We start from the raw sequence: 21,986 nt of genomic DNA on the forward strand, positions 1-21,986 counted from the left end.
CACGGAATAGAAACTTGGGACCCCCTCTAAAACTCTGCTGTAATCTTCACTCACAGTGTCCTTTCTCATTCATTTAGACAGGCCAGATACGAGGAATGCTCACTTAGTGACACTTAGTCAAAGCATTCTCAGCCACCATCTTGGAAAACTGAAGAACTTCGAAAGAAACCTTGAGATCCACAAAGATGAAATCTTTTCCTATCATGTCCTACGATGATCACAGCCGTTCGATCTATAACACATTTTATATAACCCATAAAGTGATAAACTATTTCGAGCTGTACACATTTCTGGGTATTCCTATTAATAATCAAAAGTCTGTCTTTGGGAAGATTCAGTAATCAGACTGAAAGAAATAACACATCTTTCACATTTATCATTTTGACAGAGTTGTCACAATGGGGAAGGACAGAGCTTTGATTCCATTGGCTTAAAAGTTTTCCAAAGAGAATACATGTACCAAGGAACTGCATGTTTAACTTCTTGAGCTGCAGATGGTGCTTAAACAAGCTTGTGATTGGAACACCAAATGGTAGCACAGCATTTGCCATTTATTTGCTCTATTAAAAAAAATTGAATGATCAGATCAGGAACCTTGAGAATGTCTCACAAGTTAAAACAATTACTGTTTTTTAAATCAAGGAATTTATAGAAAAACTCAAAACAAAAATAGCTGTGGAAGCATTGTTTTAATTATCCAAAAGGACCATATGCCCCTGACACTTTTGTGGATATGTCGTTTCTTATCCCCGTGCCACAGATAGGAATGGTGCTCCCATTCAGATTGGGGCTTGTATAGCTTTTTCACTGCTGGGTGACCCCATACATTTGTGAGTAACTCATTCAGGTGGAATCCATCCACCTGAAGGTACCTTCTAGCTGATCACCCACCACAGAGCTGACTGCTATCTCTGTTAGACGCTAGGGGGAGCTTTTGAGAGACTTTACTACTGATTAAGAAGACCTGCTTCTTCTGGCTCTTTAAAAGCAACCTTATGGGGTGCCTGGGTGGCTCAGTGGGTTAAGGCCTCTGCCTTTGGCTCAGGTCATGATCCCAGGGTCCTGGGATTGAGCCCCGCATCTGACTCTCTGCTTGGTGGGGAGCCTGCCTCCCCCTTTCTCTGTGCCTGCCTCTCTGTCTGCTTGTGATCTCTATCTGTCAAATAAATAAAATCTTTAAAAAATAAAATAAAATAAAAGCAACCTTACACTGGCAATATGTTTTTAGACTCATGCTGATTGAATTATTCTTTTCTCTTTAGACCCAGCCCTCCTGGTGCCCTGTTCCTGACTTGGGGCATCATGCATCTTTCGTTTATAACACTTGGGGCCTCCTGTCTTGATGTCTGTGGATACTGGATTCTTCACCCTTGATTTTCAAACTTGAGTTTGCCCTTAACCTCTGGTCTTGACCTTGTCATGTCCAACACTCCAAAACTGCTTGACTTGGAGACTATCTTTCCCAGTGATCAGTGCATAAAACTTGAGGAAGGAGAGTGGGAGAAGTATTTCCAGCCTCTAATTTTGCCAATCAGCCTTTTTCATAAGCAATAAGCCCTGGTTCTCAACTGAGGAAGATATTGTCCTCAGGGGACATTTGATGAGATCTAGAATTGGTTTTATAGGTGGTGCTACTGATATCTAGTGGGCAGAGGCCAGGGATGGTGCTAACTATCTTACAATGCCCAGGATGTGCCCCCACAACTGATACTGCCAAGGCTGAGAAACTTGTAACAGAGGAACCTGGATTGAACATTTGAGGTCAAGTTTACCTACATTTAAGTCTCTGGCACAACAAATTAAGATCTTCCATTTCTTGGTTCCTCTCTTTTCTCACCCTTTAAAACAGCCTGCTAACATGTAATCAATGAGTAGACAGAAAACATTCATTTTGAAATCCAATGTCACCAATGTACAATGATGGGAAAAATACTGTTTTCTTATTTTAGCTACTTACTGTATCTAGAGAGGCAGAGGCTCTTAAGTCGGGTAAAAATCCAACCTCCAGCAAGTGGAGCAGAAATGTTTGATCCTTGATGCCATAAACACGATCCAAGAAAAGCACCATGGGTGCCTTGTGGTCAGGGCAGAAGTTAGCTGCCATATCTGGCTCGCTGATGGACCCATCTGAAAGACACAAAGAATGTCACATCCCCTCTTCTATCTCCACAGTCTCAAAGGCAACACAGAGCGTGTCTGTCTATGCCTTGTTATCCTAACAAGCAATAGGAATACGATATTGTGCTGGAACCAGCTGATACTTCCTTGGGAAAGCTGGTTGTTTACATTTCCAGAATTTTTTTGAGCCAGCTGTTAGACATACTCACTATTAAAAACTAAAATTTCCAATTAAGTCAATTATATTTAGGAAGGTGACAAATAATCAAAACTTTTCACCTCCCAAAGGTCTTACTATAAACTATACTCTTGAGGTCATTTCCATCTATTTTATTTGCATGTTGGAAATATAATACAAGAGTGTGCCATGTGCATTCTCTTTCCAACTCCATGGCTCAGGGACACATATTGATAGCGTACAATGGACCATGGTGAGAGGACTTATGCCACAGAAATGGGAAAATGCTGGGAAACAGAGCTTGGGTTTTTGCTTTGTTGACTGAAGACACAAGAAAGGAAGGGAGAAAGTAAGGTAGATGAAATTTAAGAGTGTGTCTTGTCTGTAGCCATCACATCATAAATAGTGCAAAACTGAGGAACTACCCTCTTCGTATTTGGAAACTATCACCTGATATAGGTGAAACTGAGAACAGCTCATCCAGTAATTCTAATCTTATTTTGATCAAAAAAGTTCAAAGATGAAGTGAGGAATACCATGAAGAAAACAAAAACTGCTTGACTTGGACAATGAAGACAGGAGTTTGAAAGAGGACACAAAAGAAAAACAGTCTACCTCCTAATGTTATGTTAACATCAAAAATGAGGGAAAAGAGCCCCTAAGCGATCAAGCTAAGAAAGAGCATATTTACATACTATACTTCAGAAGTCACCCTGAGAGCCATGAAGGTTCAGTGCTCTCCAGCCCGGAGCCCCATTCAGCCCAGGGGTCGGGCAGGGGAGGGCTCTGGCCTAAGAAGAAAGCAAGAAAGGAAGGGATCCTCCTGAAAGGAAGCTGCTTGCCTCTTCTCTCCTGGACACCAGGGGGAGCCAGATCTGAACAGCAACAGCTGAATTCATCTCACACCCACCTTGTGTTCTAGGGAACATTACTTTGGTTTAATTTTTTTTTTTTTCATTCATTTGTTTGTTCATCCATTTATTTTCAGTAGGTCCCAATGCGGGACCTCACAAGTCTAAAATTAAGACTTGAGATACGAATCAAGAGTTGGGACACTCAACTGACTCAGCCACCCAGACGCTCCTGAGAAACACTCTTTCTGTAAAATGTTTTATACTCAGAAGTTTGGGAAATACTAAGTTCAACATTTGCTTTATCATATGATTTTTCAAAGGTTCTATAGTCTCAATGTTCATCATGATAAACGTGTTATTTTTGAGAATGACGTCACCAAGATTGAGGAGTAGGAGATCTCAGCCTTTGTCTCCCACAAAGATGGATAATTAGATAGCTATCCAGGAACAAAAACAGCCCTGGGAGAGGCCAGGAGTCTACATGAGAAACTTGAACAATACATTGGAACAAAACCCCCAAGAAAACTGCAAAAAAAGGTAAGGATGCCTTTCACTGGTCTCATCCCCGTTCAGTGCCAACCAAGCAGGAACTCCTCAGCTATAAAGAGTTCTCTTCACTGGGAAAGGAGAATGGGGTGAACAATCACCTCCTCTAGCCTTTCAGGACACCACATAAAGGACACCCTTCAGGTTCACCCCGCCTGGAGACCAGTGAAGTGGAGATGTCTCAGGACAAGAAAGAGGGGCAATGGCTATCCGTTCCAGCTATGCAGGGGAGCCACTGTGGCTTTCAGTGATCTGCTCTGCAGAGGACCCCAGCAGCTCTCGCCATGGAAGAAACCAACCGCCAGCATAGCCACCATGAAACCCTGGCAGCTTCTCAGGTTTTGTGTTTGCAGATGTCCAGCCCCCTGGGTCTCTTCCCACTCCCATCTCCCTCACTGCCAGAACCCAGGATCTGCACTGGCAAGGAGTCCTGGGCTCTGCAGCTGTGTGAGTTCAAGATGTCAGCAAGACTCTTGTGGCTGCTACCTGGCACTATGAGACCTTGGGAAGACTTCATCACTGGCTTCTGTTGCCATGCACACACTCAGGGTGGGATCCTGCAGCCGTGGGCATGCACGCTGACATGCAGGGTCCCACAACTGCTTGTGGCCCTAGCCCTGGCCTTGCCTCGGGTCGGTGGCCGCACTGCTGTGCTCATTTTGTCACTAGCACCTGCAACTATGAACTTCCCTCCCTCTGGCCTGGGTCTTGTCATTGGCATCCACTGCGGTGCACTTGTGTAAGACCCTGCGGCCACAGGTATGCATGCCAATAGCCAGGGTGCACACAGGTGCTAGTGAACCCATAGAGTTTGCCCTGATCCTTGCTGCTGGCCCTGGCTCCTGTCACTCCACATGTGCCTGCACTTGGCCAACGCCACTACACAGGTATCGGCGGCTGGTCCCTGCAGTGGAGTGGGTACACACCACCAGCTCCAGCTACTACCACTGCCTGACCTTGTTCCTAGTTGTGAGATGTGGACTTACTGCTGAGGACCCCAGCAGCCCTTGCAGCTACTGAGGATTCCCACAGTGCTTGCCAAGGACCACATAATTGTCAATGTGGTGGACCCCAGTAGCCTGAGTTGCTAAAACATCAGACGTCTGCCCCCATAACCAAAGCCAATACCCAGCCCTGTACTTGGTGCCCTGTCCCACTGTATCTGGGCTCACAACATGCTCTAATATGCGCCATCCACCACCCACCCTCGCGACCGGAGGATGAAGGTCTTTCCTTACCAAAGTCGGTCCTTTAAGTCTGGAAGAGGTGACTGCTTCTTCCAGTGTGCAAGTGGCTATGTGAGGCTGTAGGTATCACATAGAAGAAAGGAAACAGGACACCACAAAGAGAAGACAGTAACCTTCTAGTCACTGACCCCAAAGAAATGGAGATACATGAACTACTTGACAAAGAATTCAAAATAATTATTCTCAAGATGCTCAGAGAGCTACAACATAGAAAAACAATTAAATGAAATCAGGAAAATACAAGAAGAAAATGAAGCAGAACACATAAAAAAACAGATACAAATTTTGCAACTGAAGAATACAATGACTGAATGAAGAATTTATTGTTCAGAGCACTTCAGCAGCACACTGGACCAAGCAGAAGAATCAGGGAGCTCAAGGAAAGATCATTTGACATTATCCAGTAAGAGGAACAAAAAGAAAAAAAAAAAGAATGAAAAGGAATGAAGAAAGCCTATGCGATTTATGGGACAGCATTAAGAGAAACAACATCACTGGAGTCCCACGAGAAGAGAGGGGAAAGTAGAAAGCTTATTTAAGTATAGTTGAGAAGTTCCCCAAACTGAGGAGATCTTTGACATCCAAGCTCAACAGCCCAATAGGTTATCTCCAAACCTACAGAATGGGAGAAAATATTTGCTAACCATGTATATGACAAGGAGTTAATGTCCCAAATATATGAGGAACTCATACAACTCAAAAGCAAAAGATGCCAAATAATCCAATTAAAAATGTGCAGAAGATATAAATAGACATTTTCCCAAAGAAGACATCCAGATGGCCAACAGACACAGGAAGAGATGCTCACATCACTCAGCCTCAAGAAATACAAGTCAGGGGCACCTGGGTGGCTCAGTGGGTTAAGCCACTGCCTTCGGCTCAGGTCATGATCTCAGGGTCCTGGGATCGAGTCCTGCATCGGGCTCTCTGCTCGGCGGGGAGCCTGCTTCCCTCTCTCTCTCTCTCTCTCTCTCTGCCAGCCTCTCTGTCTACTTGTAATCTCTCTCTGTCAAATAAATAAATAAAATCTTTAAAAAAAAAAAAGAAATACAAGTCAGTGAGATACCATCTTACACCTGTCAGAATGGCTATTATCAAAAAGACAAGGAAGAGCAGATGCTGGCAAGGATGTGGAGAAAAGGGAACCTATGTGCTCTGTGGGTGGGAACATAAATTGGCGCAGGTGCTATGGAAAACAGTACGAAGATTCCTCAACAAAATAAAAAAACAGAACTGCCACATGATCCAGCAATTCCACTTCTGAGTATATACTCAAAGGAAACGAAATCACCATCTCTAAGAGATACCCGCAACCATATGCTCACTGCAATACTATTCACAGTAGCGGACACGGCAACAGTCTGAGTGTCCGTTGATGGGTGGATGGATGAAAAATTGTGAATGAACACACACACACACACACACACACACACACACACACACACACAGGAATATTATTCAGCCATAACAGAGAAGGAAATCTTGCCATTTGCAATAATATGGATGGACCTTGCGAACATTATGCTAAGTGAAGTTAGTCAGAGAAAGACCAATACTGTATGGTCTCAATCACATGTATGATCTCAAAAGTGTAAGTTTGGGAAATTATATAGAAACATAGAGTAAACTGATGGTTACCAAGGGTGAGGGGAGGTGGGAGAAATGGGCAGATGCTGATCAAAGGGCACAAACTTTTGATTAAAAGATGAGTAATTTGGGGATCTAATGTACAACATAGTGACCACAGTAAACAGTACCGTATCATATCCTTGAAAGTTTCTGTGAAGGAGATTAAATGTTCTCAATATATCAACAAAAGAAAAGACAGTTATGCAAGGTCAAGGATGTGTTAATTAAATTTATTGTGGTAAACATTTGTAAAATTATATACACACATACATAAATATATGTATAAAACCATTGCATTGTACACCTTAAACTTACATGTTATGTATTAATTGTATCTCAATAAAGCTGGAAAAAATGTGATACACTCCAAAGCATTCCCCAAACTTATTTGACTCCAAACTTCTTAACACATACACGAATTAGTATTTTTTTTATAAAAAATGTTCCCTTGGAACACCGGTTTGGGAAACACCATAACCATGAGAGTCATGTTATCTTTTCAATTCCTCCAACTGCCAGGAAGAAATTGCTTGGAGAGCAGATGGAGGGAACTGGAGAAACGGAATGCTTTTCAGAAAGTGTAAGTTTGGAAAAGCTGACACTGATGATTGCATTCAAGTAGCACTGAGGAAAAACTCTTTCTACCCATGGCCAGGAGGTCCATGGGACCGTGGCAGAAGGGAGCCTAAGTTAGGTCCTATCTATCTGCTGCCTTACCTGGCTGCACAATCTGGGGACACTGAGGCAAAGGAGGAGGAGGACTGAGGTGAGGGCTTTCATTGTCCCATTCCATCAGCCTCCTTCCAGAGGGTTAGTGCATTCAGATGACCGTGAGGTCTATAATGGCCCTGTCCACCGGATGTAGGGTGCAGGAGCCTCGGACACAGGGAAGCAGAGGAGAGAGCAGCCAGTTGGAGCCAGGAGGAGAGAACTCCTCACTTCCAGAAAAAGAGCAAGACCTTCCCCAGTGCTGCCTGCCCCACAAGTAGGAGCCTGGAAGGACAGACAAACCATGGATCCGGTAGACAGTCCTGCCCCTGAGTGAGTGGCCCCCTGGGAGACAGCAGGACTCAGCCTTCAGCTGCTTCTCTTACCTTTGTTTAGGGACGGCAGCTTCAAGGGGATGCTGATGATGCCGACCAGGTCCTCAGTGGGGACCAGGGAGCGCAGGATTGACCTGATCCGGATGGCTTCTCCCTTTCCTGTCTGGATAAGCTGCAATGCAGGATTGGAGAATGAGATTAAGGGGATTCCCACATCCCTTCCCCACCCCACATCCAAACCTCTGGCAGCAACATTGTTCTTAAGGCTGGGTGCACTTCTGTACTTCCCTGCCACAGATGCTTATGGTCAGGGGGCAAAAGGGAGCTTTCTCTGGACTTCCCACAATATGCTATGAGGGAGTAACTCTGACCAAGTTGGTCATCTGACTCCTGTGCTGTGATGACAATGGTCAGGCAGTTATGGGAATCAAGTCTCTGCAGTAAAGTGGTGGGGGGCTGCTGGGGCCGCTCAGTGCCACTGCAATCCCGGGAGCTCTCCGTGGCCACGATGGAAGTGTTGACCCTGTGGCCACAATTCTCGACTTCAGAATTCAGTGAAACGGAGAAATGACCGATGAATTTCGTTTCCTAAAAGAGTGATTAATGCATGGCCTGCAGCTGGGCGAGAGGGGCTTGGATGTCACAGAGGATGTGAGCATCTCAGTGGAGTTAACCAGAGATGGAGAACCTGATGCCTTCAACCACGAAGGGGCCAAAGAGCATGTACAGGTGAACCCTGCCCCGCCGAACATGGAGAACATGGGGGACATGGGGGCAGTGGGTTATGAGCTCAAGCTGCAGTGTGCCCCCGTCAGCTGGAAGGTGTGCTGGGACAAGGCTCTTGGAGGCCCCACGGGAACAATGCCTCTGCACTTAGCCTACTGCCACCTCCCATTCCTGTGGGTAAAGGGGAGGCTGCCAGTGACGATGGCACCTACAGTCCCACTACCACTTACAGAATAGGGGCCCAAGGGATGGGTGCTGAGAAGGGGTATGTGTATACAGTGTTGAAGCAGAGGGGCAGTAAGGAAGGAAGGACGTCCTTGCCAGATGGGGCTCTCTGATGGGCTTAGCAGTCTCCTGAGGTGGGGGTATTCCTGAGAATAAGCCAGTTGCTTTCGGAAGTAATAACAGGTGATCAGGGGAACTGACACCTGTCCCATCCTGCTCCCACACTGCAGAACACCCCAGTATTTCCCTTGTCCCTTTCAAGCTTCCTTTATTTATTCAAAGGCATAGAAATGCCTTTATGAAGATGAAGATAGGCCTCGTGGATAAGGTTGGTTTACCACATAGTAGGAACCAGAACCTTCAGTTAAGAATTCTGATCAGGCTCCCCTATCAAGATTTAAACTTTCTTCTATCCACAGTACTTTTAACCTAGATGCTACCATATTATAAAAGTCTCCCTAAACTCATGTACATGGATTTGCAAATGGGTTAGATTGTGTTTTAGGCAAACCCATGACATACTGGAAGAAAGATAAGAGTGAATGCTTTCGTGCAGTGTCCTAACCTACAGGTTATAACCAATTAGTGGTTGTAAAATCACATTGGTGGGTTGTGACTTGCATTCAAAAGCATGAAGTAGATTAGTACAGAATGGAAAATATTAGAGCACAGTGTCTACAGTAAGGGTAAATTTTGCTCCTGGAATATATGTATACTAGGTGGTAATGAAAGGTATTATTTCTTACTACAGCTAAAACAATTTTTTCATCAAAAAGTTTGAAAGCCACTACTTGAATGCGTCCTGTCTTTGGTTAATATTCTTAAAAATACAACATATCTACTGCTTACTTGTCAGTGACCAAATACACAATCTCATCAATATCAGATATCACTGTTTCTATCAACCCAATCTGTAATGCAAGCACTTTTTGGGGAGGCACCTTGGAATAATCCAAATGCAATGAGCAGGCCCGAGAGGCAGGCAGACGCCAGAGACTCAAATGAGCAAATCAAACAGTACTTTGAAAGAATTACCAAATACATTTTGTAATTAAAAATTTTTTAAACATTTTCCATTTTGATAGAAAAAGCGATTATTTCCTCCCTTATGACTTGAGGGCTTCCGTGAAATAAGGTCCCTCTCTTTCTGCCCCAAACAGAGGTGAAAAGGGAAGAGAAAGAACACAAATTTTTAGGTTAAAACTGGAGGCCTGAGAAGCATGCCTTAAAAACAGAACCATCTTTTCCCAGATGCCTGCAAAGCTTATCTCTGGAAAATAATCAAACATGAACCATGGAGAGAGACTGCCTTTCTGGTGTCTCATACCACAGGCATTGAGAAAAGAGGATTTTCCATGCGGAGTGTCCTAATGGCCGGAGTCAAGAATCAAGTTGGTCACATTCTGCCTGTATTGAAGGATATGGAAACATAATTTTTAGGAGCTTCTGAGATAGAATATGTGGGGGATGTGTCCAACTAGCACCACAGAGAAATCACACACACAGGGACTTGCTCAGGAGACATTTTTTAGGTTGCAGAATCAGCTACAAGAGATGGAAACAACTTTTGATGTTAGCTGGAAGGAACTGAGAGAAAGGCGCATTAGCAAATGCCAGAGACTGAAGAAGAAATTACATTCAGGGAACCTCCAGTGCTCTTCACTTAAGCCCCTCAAAGTTGCCCTCTGAGAACTCACGTGCATTTCAGGTGCACAGCGGCCCAGGAGATCTATAAGAGCTGAATAAAAGGACATAATGGCGTTGCCCATGTGTACGATCTCTTCATCTTCACCGTCCTCCATGCTGCGGGGAGAGAACCAACATGGCAGAGATGTGAGGAAGTCTGGCAGGTGTGGCTGTGTTATTAGACAGGAGTGGCTTGACATGGAAACACTCTGCTCCTCCTGAGCACCACACAGCCTCTCCCGGGAACACCTCTTCTCCCAACAAGGTGGTTTTAATCAGTAAGCTCAAAGGACCCAAATATTTGTCTGTGGTATTCCTAGGGTCCTCTGAACCTTAAGGCTTGAATACTGCCATGAGCTGCTTGCAGAACATATGTACACAGGGACTGGCACAGTAATCCCCAAAGCTCCTACCAATCACTCATTCTGTTTCCCTTCTCAAATGTACATGGAAAGCATACGCGACAAGACGTCAGGAGGTAAGTCCATGCCCTTGCTCTGTTGCTAAAAAGCTAGATGACCTTAGCCTTGTTTTTTTCTCGTGTACCATGAGGAAGATTATGTTTTGGGTTCCTTCTAGTTCTACCAGATCACCTACCAGAATGAATAACCAAAACCAAACCAAAACAAAAACCCTATCTGGCTAGAGTTGTTCTCATTGGGTCATACCCATTCTCTAGATTCTGGGGTCTAATCCAGAGGCTATGATAAAGCCAAGGGAGCTGGGCATAATCACCAACTACATCCTGAAACTTTAGATACCGGGATTATTGATGCTGTGGTTTTTCACATCCTGCAGCCCTCTTTTTAACCTAAGGAATTAAAGCAAAACACTTTCAGAAGAGAAAGTAGAGGGTATTACCTCTTTTTAAAAGCAAGGTAAGAGAGGAGGCACTGAGGTTTAAATTCTGAAGGGAATGGGCTGAAGTGAGACCGTGGCCCTAAACTTGGTCAGTCCAGCCTTTAGCTCCTGGAGCTTCCTTCTGTAGTGCTGCCATAGGGAGGTGTGGTGGTGGCTGAAAGAGCTTGCAGATGCCTTGATCTGCCTGTAGGTGTAGGAGTTGAATAGGAGAAGTGCAAAGGGGTGAAGGTGATCCTGATCACTAGGATTATTGGGACAGTCAAAATAGCAATACGCTTGACAAAGTGATTTAAAATGTTTTAACTACAGCTAAAGAACCTGTGCTCTCCCCACCAGGGGGGGAAGTTACTGACATGACACTTCCTGAATAACCCAGGTACTGACCCTCTTTGGGATCTCACCAGCTACACCAGTGCCACAAGGCAATTCTATTCACTTACACTTCTCTCTTGTATCCCTGAGAGGGGAGGTCGAGGGCTGGGTTCTCAGAGATCTTAATGGCGCCCTGCATGGCCGCCAACAGACCGTTTCCTCCTTCACCTCGCAGGGCTGGGCCGAAGCACTCCGGGCGTCTGATGAGCAGCTTGACCACGACACTAGCATTTTCTTCCACGCTTTCACCTAAGTGAAAAGGGGCATTATTTCCTTTTTATTGGAATGGACAACCCCGGACTTTATTTCTAATCGACGAGGTTGGGAGAACAGTACTGGCTTGAGCTCGTCGTCACTCATTTGTTAAATTAGGAGGTAATACTGATAGAGAGAAAGGTGAGATTTGATAAATTAAGTCTAGACCTGCTTTTTGAAGTATTAATGTTAACCAACACAGAACAGAATCTTACTTTTAAGTTCAGGGTTTTGTGCTGTGATTATTTCACAAATTTAGATGCTCAGAAAGTGAGACATGCACTACCGAGTCTTCCCCAGATTACTGATTCAGTCATGGGTGACTCAGAGGACGGAGAACTTGACATCTTTGTTAATTCCATGAGAGGCTGCTAAAACATATCTTCTTCCTTCCCTGAGAAGAGGTAAAATGGTAATTCGAGCTGATGTGCCTCAGTTAACATCTGAGGAAACAACATGTCAGCCCCCCAAATGCCTTCTCAGAGTCTAAACATGTACCTCAAAACAACCAAGTCTGTGTGAATGGACATCAGGGCATTTATGACATTATTTATCCAGATAATTTACTTGGTAAAGATATCTTGGTTGTTCCTAAGTTATTTCTGGGAAGCTGAAGGTTGGAGAACTGTATTCTGCTGCTATATCTCTTTGGAAGAACATGGACAACTAAGACAGGGCTCATTTCCCAAAGCAGTGATGAAGCAATGGAACTGGGAACAGTCAGGGAGGGGGAGCCAGTGCCTCTCAGAGAAAATACTTGTCACCGAAAGCAGTTTTACAGCTTGTTCAAACAACTTCATGAAACACATTTTTCGTCTCAGATGAAATCTTAATTTGTGTTGAGAATTTATCCCTGGGCTAAGACTCTGAGAAAGACTTTTTTGATGTTGCGTATTGGATGAAGGCTGACGAAAGTTTTTTTCTACAAGATCATCAGATATCCTTGGAGGACTAAGCTTACAGAGGTTGCATCTTGATGCACTGTTGTCGTAATTATTTATTCTTGCCTAAAATGACTTCACATCTTAGCTGGCAAATACAATAACCATGTATTATCTCATTGTTTCTGTAGGTCAGGAATTTGGGAGTAACTATGTGAGGTGGTCCTGGCATGGGGTCTCCCATGAGGACACCGTCAAAATGCCGGCTAGTACCACAGTCTTAGGAAGGCGTGACTTGGCATGAAGTAGCGGCTTCCTTGTGCTTGTGTGCGCGCGTGCGCATGCACACACGCGCGCGCACACACACACACACACAGCTGTTGGCAGGAGGCTTCATTTCCTCACCATGTGACCTCTCCATGGGGCTGCCAGAGTGTTCTCACAACACACCAGCTGGCTTCCCACAGAGCAAATGATCCGAGAGAATGAGGTAGAAGCTGTGATGCCTTTTACAACCTTGTTGCATTCTGTCACTTCTGCCATACCCTATTCATTAGAAATGACTCACTGAGTCCAGCTCACACTCCAAGGGAGATGAATCTATCTTTTTGAGGGAGATGCTACTGAAGAATTTATAGACATATTTTAAAACCATCACAGGAGTTAAGCTCTGTTTAATGAAAACTTCTACGAATCAACTTAGAAGTGCTGTAAGTAGAGCAGTAGAATAGGAACCCAGAAACCTTGGCTTCTCTTCCAGCTTTTTAGCAAATCACTATGTAGGCAAGCATGGTGCACTGCCTCCCCAGGTCTCACTTGCCTTACTGAGGTACTCATGCACCTTCTGGTTTTTTAGAGTCTATTAGTCTACCTCACATGCAGAAATTTCTTCCATTATGTCCAGAGAATCAGAAGGGCTGAGCCTGCTGCCCCAGTGTTTGAAATCAACTTACACTCTGCTTTCACATGAACTCACACTTGAACACACTTGACGTGACTCATGGCTCTGGAAAGCCCACCCTCTATCACAGCTATAGTCCTGGCCTTGAGCTTGGCCCGCTGACATCCTTTTTGGTCACCCAACTTCCTGCATTTCAAGTAAAATTCAAGATTATAAATACATACCATGTAAGTTTTAGCACTGCATAACTAGATTCAGAAAATATTTCATTCAACTGAATTTGAATAGCTCACTGGCATGCACTTACTGTCTTAAAACTCAATTCTTTAAAAGACTAAAATTTTTATGAAGAAGCTCTTCTCCAAGTTTCATCTAATATATAAAACAGAATGTTTTTATGAAACCAGAATCCACATGAAGAAAATTCTCAGGAGATGCAAAAAGGCTAAAATAATCACAGTGACGATACGGTGGAAAGAATCAGTGAAAGAGAAAAACCAAGTAGTGTTCTGCAATTTGAGGAAGATAAAATGATGATGCTAAGCCCTAGGGCCATGCTTTCCAATGCCAGTCAACCACTAGTCAAACCTAGCATTTATACTTGACTTAATCACGGGAGGTACAGTTAAAGAAAAGCACGAGGAGACTCTATGTATTTGAGAGTAAATAATCTCTCAAATATTTATGGACATAACTCAAAGTTCACTACTTCCAAATGTTGTTGGCCTCTAAAACTTTAATCCGTGCTCCCAGTTGTCACTTTTCATTATAATAATGAAGCTAAAACTTGGAAATTTTAAGTGTCGAAAATGGACAATCTGCCCCCAATCCCGTTTTTCAAGCTTATTTAAATACCATACTATGATTCTTGCGGTTCTCAGGATAGAAACACTTATGGGTCAGCTGTGGTCTTTACCAGGATGCTGCCATCAGCCTAGCTCTTCCCACAATGATCAGTATCATGAATTTGATGGGGCATGGACCACAAAATACAAAAGAATTTGAAAAACTGAGACTGAGTTCTATACTGAGTTTGCTATTGAAATTCATTTGCTAAGTTAACCTTAGTTTACCTGAGATCTCAGATCTTCAGATCTGAGCTAATTGGGTGAGCTGTTACAACTGACCCAGGGAGCCATCCTTTGATTACTGAATTGTGGACATCTGTGGGGGATGCAGAGTGCACCCTGCAAGAGGAGGAACCTGGAGTGCAACCATTGCCACTAATTGGAGAGAGGGCAAAGGAAGAGAATTTCCAAAGACTGCACAAGGTAGAGAAGTAGAGAAGACGGCATAATTAGGGGGGAGAGAGAACATTCTTTTCCTAATTACCTGTAGCTTGGCAAGACGGACTGCCAAACAAACCTGCTACAGGGAAGCTGAATACTGACCTTGAGGGCATTTTTCAAGGGAGAGAGAGATCTGAGGTAAACTAGTTTTGCCCAGGGCTTAGAACAATGTTTTGCTTGAGTTCCAAAATGAATAATGAGCTTAATAAGAGTGTGAGGGGTTCTCCGGGCCTTTCTTCAAAGGCTCTCAAAACTGTCTTAACATTACTATCTTCTTTCAACATTCCTGACAAGTTGGATGGACGTGGCAATGATTCTCCCTGTTTTACCCTGAAGCAGTCATTCTCAACTAGTCATGATGCAATGATTTTACTTTCAGCCCATCAATTTTCTTACTTTGAATGTTGTGACTACAGTCCCTGTTTCAAGTTCCCTTGCCTGGAATGTTTTCTTTCTTCCCATTACCTTCAGATAAACCCTTGACCTACGTAGCTCCACTTCACTCTTGGAAGCCCTAGAGGACAAGGTCTTCTCAAACACCTTGCACTCTTCCTTTAATCACGGAATGGTTTGTATCTCTGTCTGTTTTTCTCACCAAACTATTTAATAAGAACAGTGCCTGTGTCCACATTATCTAACCCTGTATGCTCAAGCATCTTATTACCATCTGACACATCATAGGCGTTCAAAAAAACTTCTTTGAATAAACAAATAGACTCCATTGAATAAATGAATAGAATCAAGGCAGATATCTGAAATGACAAGATAGAGAGCTGAGGGTGACCATCCATTACCAGATCAGCTATCAGCCTTTGTTTGTAAGAGCCTGGGCTGTACATTTCCTCAGATTTCAATCAGTCTTAAGGAAAAGAACATAATCCCCAATCAAGTCTTGGTGTGGTAAGAAAGAATACTGGAGCAAATGCCCAGCAAAAAGGCATATAGAATGTCTTAATTTACAGAATAACAATGTAGGGGTGATGGCCAGGACCCAAAATCTTTTTTCGGTAAAAGCCAACTTTGAAATGTGGTTGGCAACTTGCATGAACCGAGTCATTCCAAGTGGTTGAGACATATGATTCCCTCTTTAGGGCTTTCTAACTTATACAGTGGAAGGAGCTGGGCGTATGTCATAAACTACTATGGCAGCACAGACAGCAGACGAAGAACTGTTTGCCCATTTGGTCTTTAATTCAACTATTCATTAAGCTCACATTACTCACTAGTCACTGATCTAAGTCCAGTGGACAAGCAGTGTAGAAGACAGGCAATCCTGGACCCCAGAATGAGATGAATGGAACAGAAAAGCCCCAGAAAGTCTACATACATGCAGCAGAGTTCCCAAATGTCTTGCAGATATGTGAACAAGAAATAAATGCTTATTATTCTATACCATTGAGACTATAAAGTTTTTTTGTTATGTAGCAGAGGCCAATTAATACAGGCTGAGAGTAGAAACAGGGAAATCGTTTCTATGCAGCTACAGTGGTCCAGGTGGAAGGTAATGATGGTTTGGAGTAGGATGTGGCCAGTAGAGATGGAGAGAAGTCCAAGTTGATGGATTCCAGGTAACTTTTAGGCATCGAGTCTATAGAATTTGAAGTGGACTGAATGTGGGGATAAGGGAAAAGTCAGAATGGAAGATGTCACCTAAGACTTTTGAGTATCTGCAAAATTAGCAGTGCTGGCTAGGGAGGTGGGGAAGCTAGAGAACAAGTTTGGGGTGGATATGCAAATTTAGCCCTAACATCTACAGAATTTGAAGTGCCTATTCAACGTTCAAGTAGAAATATCAAGTAGTCAGCAGGTTACACAAGACTGGGGCTCATGAAAGGGAAAAAGGATGGCAATGCTTATTTGGGAGATCATTCGCAAGCATGTGGAATTTAAAGCTAAGAGACTGAATGAAAGTCTTACAGGATGGACTGGTAGAGTAGTCCAGAAATTCTGGAGGCCAGCATTTAGATTCAGAATCCCGCTAAAATGTGTCCCATGTAACTAGAGTTTGGATTCACATGGCTTTTCATGAAATGTGTTAAATAAAACTTGAATGAGACTGAAACCTGGAGTCAGAGTTGAGGTGTTCTCTAACAAAACAGAGCCTGCCTGTTAAATAAGGGCATTCTTACCGAGCTGATGAAAATCAATTTGTGATGAATGTCAGGATCATAATACTGTCACTTTGGGGGAATAATGCTGATGAAGCAAGCTTTTGCCCTGCTTTACTATTTCAATTAAAACCTACAGTATTATGTAGGTTATCAATAAAATGATTGATAAAGAGCCCATGTACATATGGATTCAGAACACTTGGGCTCATGCCAAAATGCTCAGCCATCACCACTGCTGGGATCCCACAGGCAGCAGTGGAGGAGATATGCTGAATAATTTACTAGGATGAAAATAACAGGGCCTCACAGCTTTTCACTCCAGCCAGATTTCCTCATTTTGATGCTCTGGGCATTCATTTGCCATTGGCTTCTTTATTTTGAGTAATTTTCTTTTTTTGTTTCTTTCTCTGTTTCCTTCCTTCCTTTTCTCTCTCCCTCCTTTCCTTCCTTCTTTCCTTTATTATATTCAGTTAGCCAGCATATAGTACGTCATTAGTTTTAGAGGTAGTGTTCAACAATTTTCTATTACTTGTATTGTTTTGACTATCTCTGGGCTTTTATAATTTCACTTGGAGTTTTTACAGATGAAGTCACATTTTCTTGCCACTATAAGCCCATCTCGACCCTAATAACTGATTTCCTTCTCTTTCTCAGGCATAGGGACTCAAGCAGGTCCACTGGGAGAATGAGGAAGGTGGTGTAGAAAAGATTTTTCAAGCCTTATAATTGGTGAGATGTTGTAACTCAGACATTAAGTACCTAACCCCATTAGCCATATCTCAATTGCACCTCATATTCTCTCTTCTCTCACCACAACAGCCTGAAGTGTCTCCTGAGTATAACACTGCGATGTTGTTTACAATTGTCTTAAACTGTTACTTAAATCTTTTACTCCTGGTCAGTTTTCCAAAAGTTTGCTTAATCTTTCCAACTATATTGTAAATGTGAGAATAAAAACAATGTCTCACACATTTTAACCCTAACCATCCCTAGTCTTCAGTATCGATCACACTTTCTGACCCTGATAACATAAATATATGGATGGAAACCACCCAGATGATTCTTTTAAGCATCTAGATCTACTGTGCCCTTCAAAGATACCATGCTATTTTGTGCTTTTGACCCTGATTTTTTTCCCAGCTTTACTGAGATAAAATTGATATATCTTAAAAGATTCATGTCTCCTAGATCAAGGGCCTCTGAGTATGTTCTGACCACACTACTCTGTTAAACTCTGTCCCTTTGTTTCTTCAAGATGTTATTCAACACTTAACCTTCCCCCCCACCCCTGGTATTCCCACTCTACCAGATTCCAATGAACACTGTCATTTCTGGCATGCCAGCAGTCATATGTGTCACTATGTAGATAGGTGTTGTCGGTTACAGAGTTTTTAGTAATTATTCCATGTATGTGTCTCATAATTCCACTTAGGTGTCCTCTGTTTCTGGCTTTGACTTATGCTTCAGGGTTGTTTGAGCATCTCTTATCACATCTCTCGGCCTGTCATATATACTTCACATGTCAATTAATGGGTACCTAAATTATGGCCACTGATGACAAATCTGCCTAGGAAAACAGGCTCAGCAAAGCTAGGAATATTGTGTCCCTCACAACTAAGTTTATAGCCAGGGGAAGACATCACTAAAATACTCCAGGGACTCAAAGGAAGCACAGAATAACTTTCCCCTTTTTCACGTGGATTGGTAGGAAATCTTTCCTCCTTGGAAAGAGTTAATCAGACACTCAGAATGCATCTGTGTCTAGACTGGTTATAAAGTTTACAACTGCTGGGTAAATAGAAGCTTCTCAGCTTCATTACTCCCAGAGTAAAACACAACCGAGCAAGCTAATAAAAAAAGCTTCCGAGCAAGCTAATAAAAAAAAGTAGAGAAAATTATATGCTTTAAGAAGTTTCTTTTAAAGACAAATCTTATTTAAGAAGATTTAATACAAACATTAAGAGAGACTAGGAAAATAATGTTAGAAAGAATTTTCCAATTCTATTATTTTGATATAGCAAGAGTTTTTGATTTGGCTTTAAAAATTTTTTTTTAAAAACATTAGTACCCAATAGTAATTAAACAATGCTGCAATTTTTGAACAGCTCAGAGGAGAAAATGCTCTTTCTTTTTGTTCATTCATTAGAAAGACCATACTACCCAGACAATACTGCACAAGGGTATGAGTAATGTTTGGCCTCTGGGGCCAAACTGCTCTGGTTCGAATCCTGGCTTTACGTCCTACTAGCTGTGTGATTCTGGACAAGGCCCTTAACCCCTCTAAGCAACTGGGTCTTTTCCTGTAATATAAAGATAACTGTACCTATTTCATTGGATTTTTGTATTATGTGAGTTAATATGTCCCAAAGTGCTTTGATAAGTGCTCAATAAGGGTTAGATGCTACCATCACCACCACCGTCCTCACCAACTCCATCATCACTCACCCACCCCCCACAGTCACCCCCACACTCCACTGTGTCAATCCACCACCCAACCATTACATCTCACCATCGCCCATTATGAGCACCCCATTGTCACTCATCGGTACCCACAACCATCACCATGCCTCGTGTCACTAACCAGCACCCACTTCAATCAACCCAAAGAACTTCTATGACCACTACTTAACCATCATATATCCCCAACAACATCATCACCAATCACAACCCACTATCACCACCCCACTATCATCCACCATTGCCACCTGCCACCACCTATCATTAGCCATCATGACCACTCCCCTCACCTACCATGATCACCTACAATACCTTTATCTTTCACTGCTGAGAAGAAGCCACAAAAAGTCCTTCTTAATCATTTTTTAGACATGAAAATTTATAAATGGCTTTGAGATCGCTAAAGAATCTACTCATTAGAGTCTTCCCATTTCGAATGCCCTAATAACCTTGTAAAGACCATGAACAACAATGACAACTATCATGACTGCATGCTTACTACATTTCTGGCACTCTGCTAATCTAAGTTTCCCATAGATTATTCCATTTAACCCTTACAACAACTCTGTGAAGTGCATACTATTGTTTTCTCTACTTAACATGAAGACATACACACACAAACTGAGGCTAGGAAAGTTTAAGTAACTTGCCTAACTTTGCAAAACTAGTAAGTGACAGAGCTATATTTGTACCCCAGACAGTCCGCTCTCTAGCCCAAAGTCTTCCATAACACTCCATTGTGCTTAAAGCACTCTTTCTTCTTCTTTAGGGGTTTAAGAAGATTCTAACGTTTCTTTCTCACACTCTGCATCTCTCTCTCTCTTTTGTGTTTCTCCTGGGACATCTAATCCTACTATTTCAACTACAGATGATCTACAAGTCTCTTCAGTCCCAGTCTGCTGACTGACTGATCTCTATCCTATAACCCCATAATCAGGGCATCCCCGTTTGGGGTCACACACTGCAAAATCAGTGAATCACTGGTCTGAATGAAACCAAGCTCATTATCTTCTATTATAAACCATTTTCTCCTTTTCACATCCCTCTTCCTCCCTCCCTTCCCCCCTTTCTTTTTTAAGAGGAAGAGGGGAAGAACAGAGGTAGAGGGAGAGAGAATCTCAAGCAGGCTCCACACCCAGCATGGTGGCCTATGTGGGGCGCAATCTCACAACTGATCATGACCTGAACCAAAAATCAAGAGTTGGATCCTTAATCAGCTGAGCCACCCAGGCACCTCTCACATCTTTATTTTTTTTCTCCCTGTGCTTAAATCTCTAAGCTTCAATGTGACTTCTATTTCTCTTTATCAATGCAACCAGGCCCAACCACCATAATCATCATCATCACCTAGTTGGAGAAACACGGTCTCTGTAATTTCTTTCAAATGTATCTCCCCCATTCCATTCCTACCACCACCATTATAATTTAGAAACTCATTATTTTAACTGGGCACAGAATTTCCCAGTGGTTACTGTCAATCTCTCTCCAGTTAAAAAGGTTTCCCAGTTCTCCGCACACTGAATCTAATCTCAGCTTAGCATTTAGGTTCTGCTACAGCTGCCTACCTACCTTTTAAACCTCATCTCTTGCCACTATCATCCACCCATCTGTCCTCCAGATCAACAGATCAACAGAGCCTGCTATTTCCTGAGCACAGCATGCTTTAGTCTTGAGGCCACTGCTCATGCCACTCCCCAGCTGGATCACCTTTCCTGCATCTATGCATCTGGGAAACTTGACCCTTTGAAGCTCTTTTCATTTTTTTTTAAATTTTCATGTTTTAAAAATTTTTTATAAACATATATTTTTATCCCCAGGGGTACAGGTCTGTGAATCGCCAGGTTTACACACTTCACAGCACTCACCATAGCACATACCCTCTCCAACGTCCATAACCCCACCCCCCTTCGCCCAACCCCCCTCTGCCCAGCAACCCTCAGTTTGTTTTGTGAGATTAAGAGTCACTTATGGTTTGTCTCCCTCCCAATCCCATCTTGTTTCATTTATTCTTCTCCTACCCCCTTAACCCCCCATGTTGCATCTCCACTTCCTCATATCAGGGAGATGCTATGATAGTTGTCTTTCTCTGATTGACTTATTTCGCTAAGCATGATACCCTCTAGTTCCATCCACGTCGTTGCAAATGGCAAGATTTCATTTCTTTTGATGGCTGCATAGTATTCCATTGTGTATATATATCACATCTTCTTTATCCATTCATCTGTTGATGGACATCTAGCTTCTTTCCATAGTTTGGCTATTGTAGACATTGCTGCTATAAACATTCGGGTGCACATGCCTCTTCGGATCACTACGTTTGTATCTTTACGGTAAATACCCAGAAGTGAAATTGCTGGGTCATAGGGTAGTTCTATTTTCAACATTTTGAGGAACCTCCATGCTGTTTTCCAGAGTGGTTGCACCAGCTTGCATTCCCACCAACAGTGTAGGAGGGTTCCCCTTTCTCCGCATCCTCACCAGCATCTGTCATTTCCTGACTTGTTGATTTTAGCCATTCTGACTGGTGTGAGGTGATATCTCATTGTGGTTTTGATTTGTATTTCCCTGATGCCGAGTGATGTGGAACACTTTTTCATGTGTCTGTTG

At 42.9% G+C, this 21,986-nt stretch overlaps 1 protein-coding gene across 1 annotated transcript in view; it reads right to left on the reverse strand.

The window, feature by feature from the left end:
* Positions 1–21,986, reverse strand: part of RYR3 (ryanodine receptor 3) — a 511,070-nt gene that overhangs the window by 108,472 nt on the left and 380,612 nt on the right. Inside the window, exons 45-48 of the mRNA XM_032343182.1 lie at positions 11,554–11,734; positions 10,264–10,369; positions 7,667–7,787; positions 1,958–2,127 (exon numbers count right to left, since the gene is read on the reverse strand). Coding sequence (XP_032199073.1) covers positions 1,958–2,127; positions 7,667–7,787; positions 10,264–10,369; positions 11,554–11,734 — 578 coding nt within the window. The remainder of the gene's footprint in view (positions 1–1,957; positions 2,128–7,666; positions 7,788–10,263; positions 10,370–11,553; positions 11,735–21,986) is intronic.

This window comes from Mustela erminea, chromosome 5 (assembly GCF_009829155.1).
Source record: "Mustela erminea isolate mMusErm1 chromosome 5, mMusErm1.Pri, whole genome shotgun sequence".
Classification (NCBI taxonomy): Eukaryota; Metazoa; Chordata; class Mammalia; order Carnivora; family Mustelidae; genus Mustela; species Mustela erminea.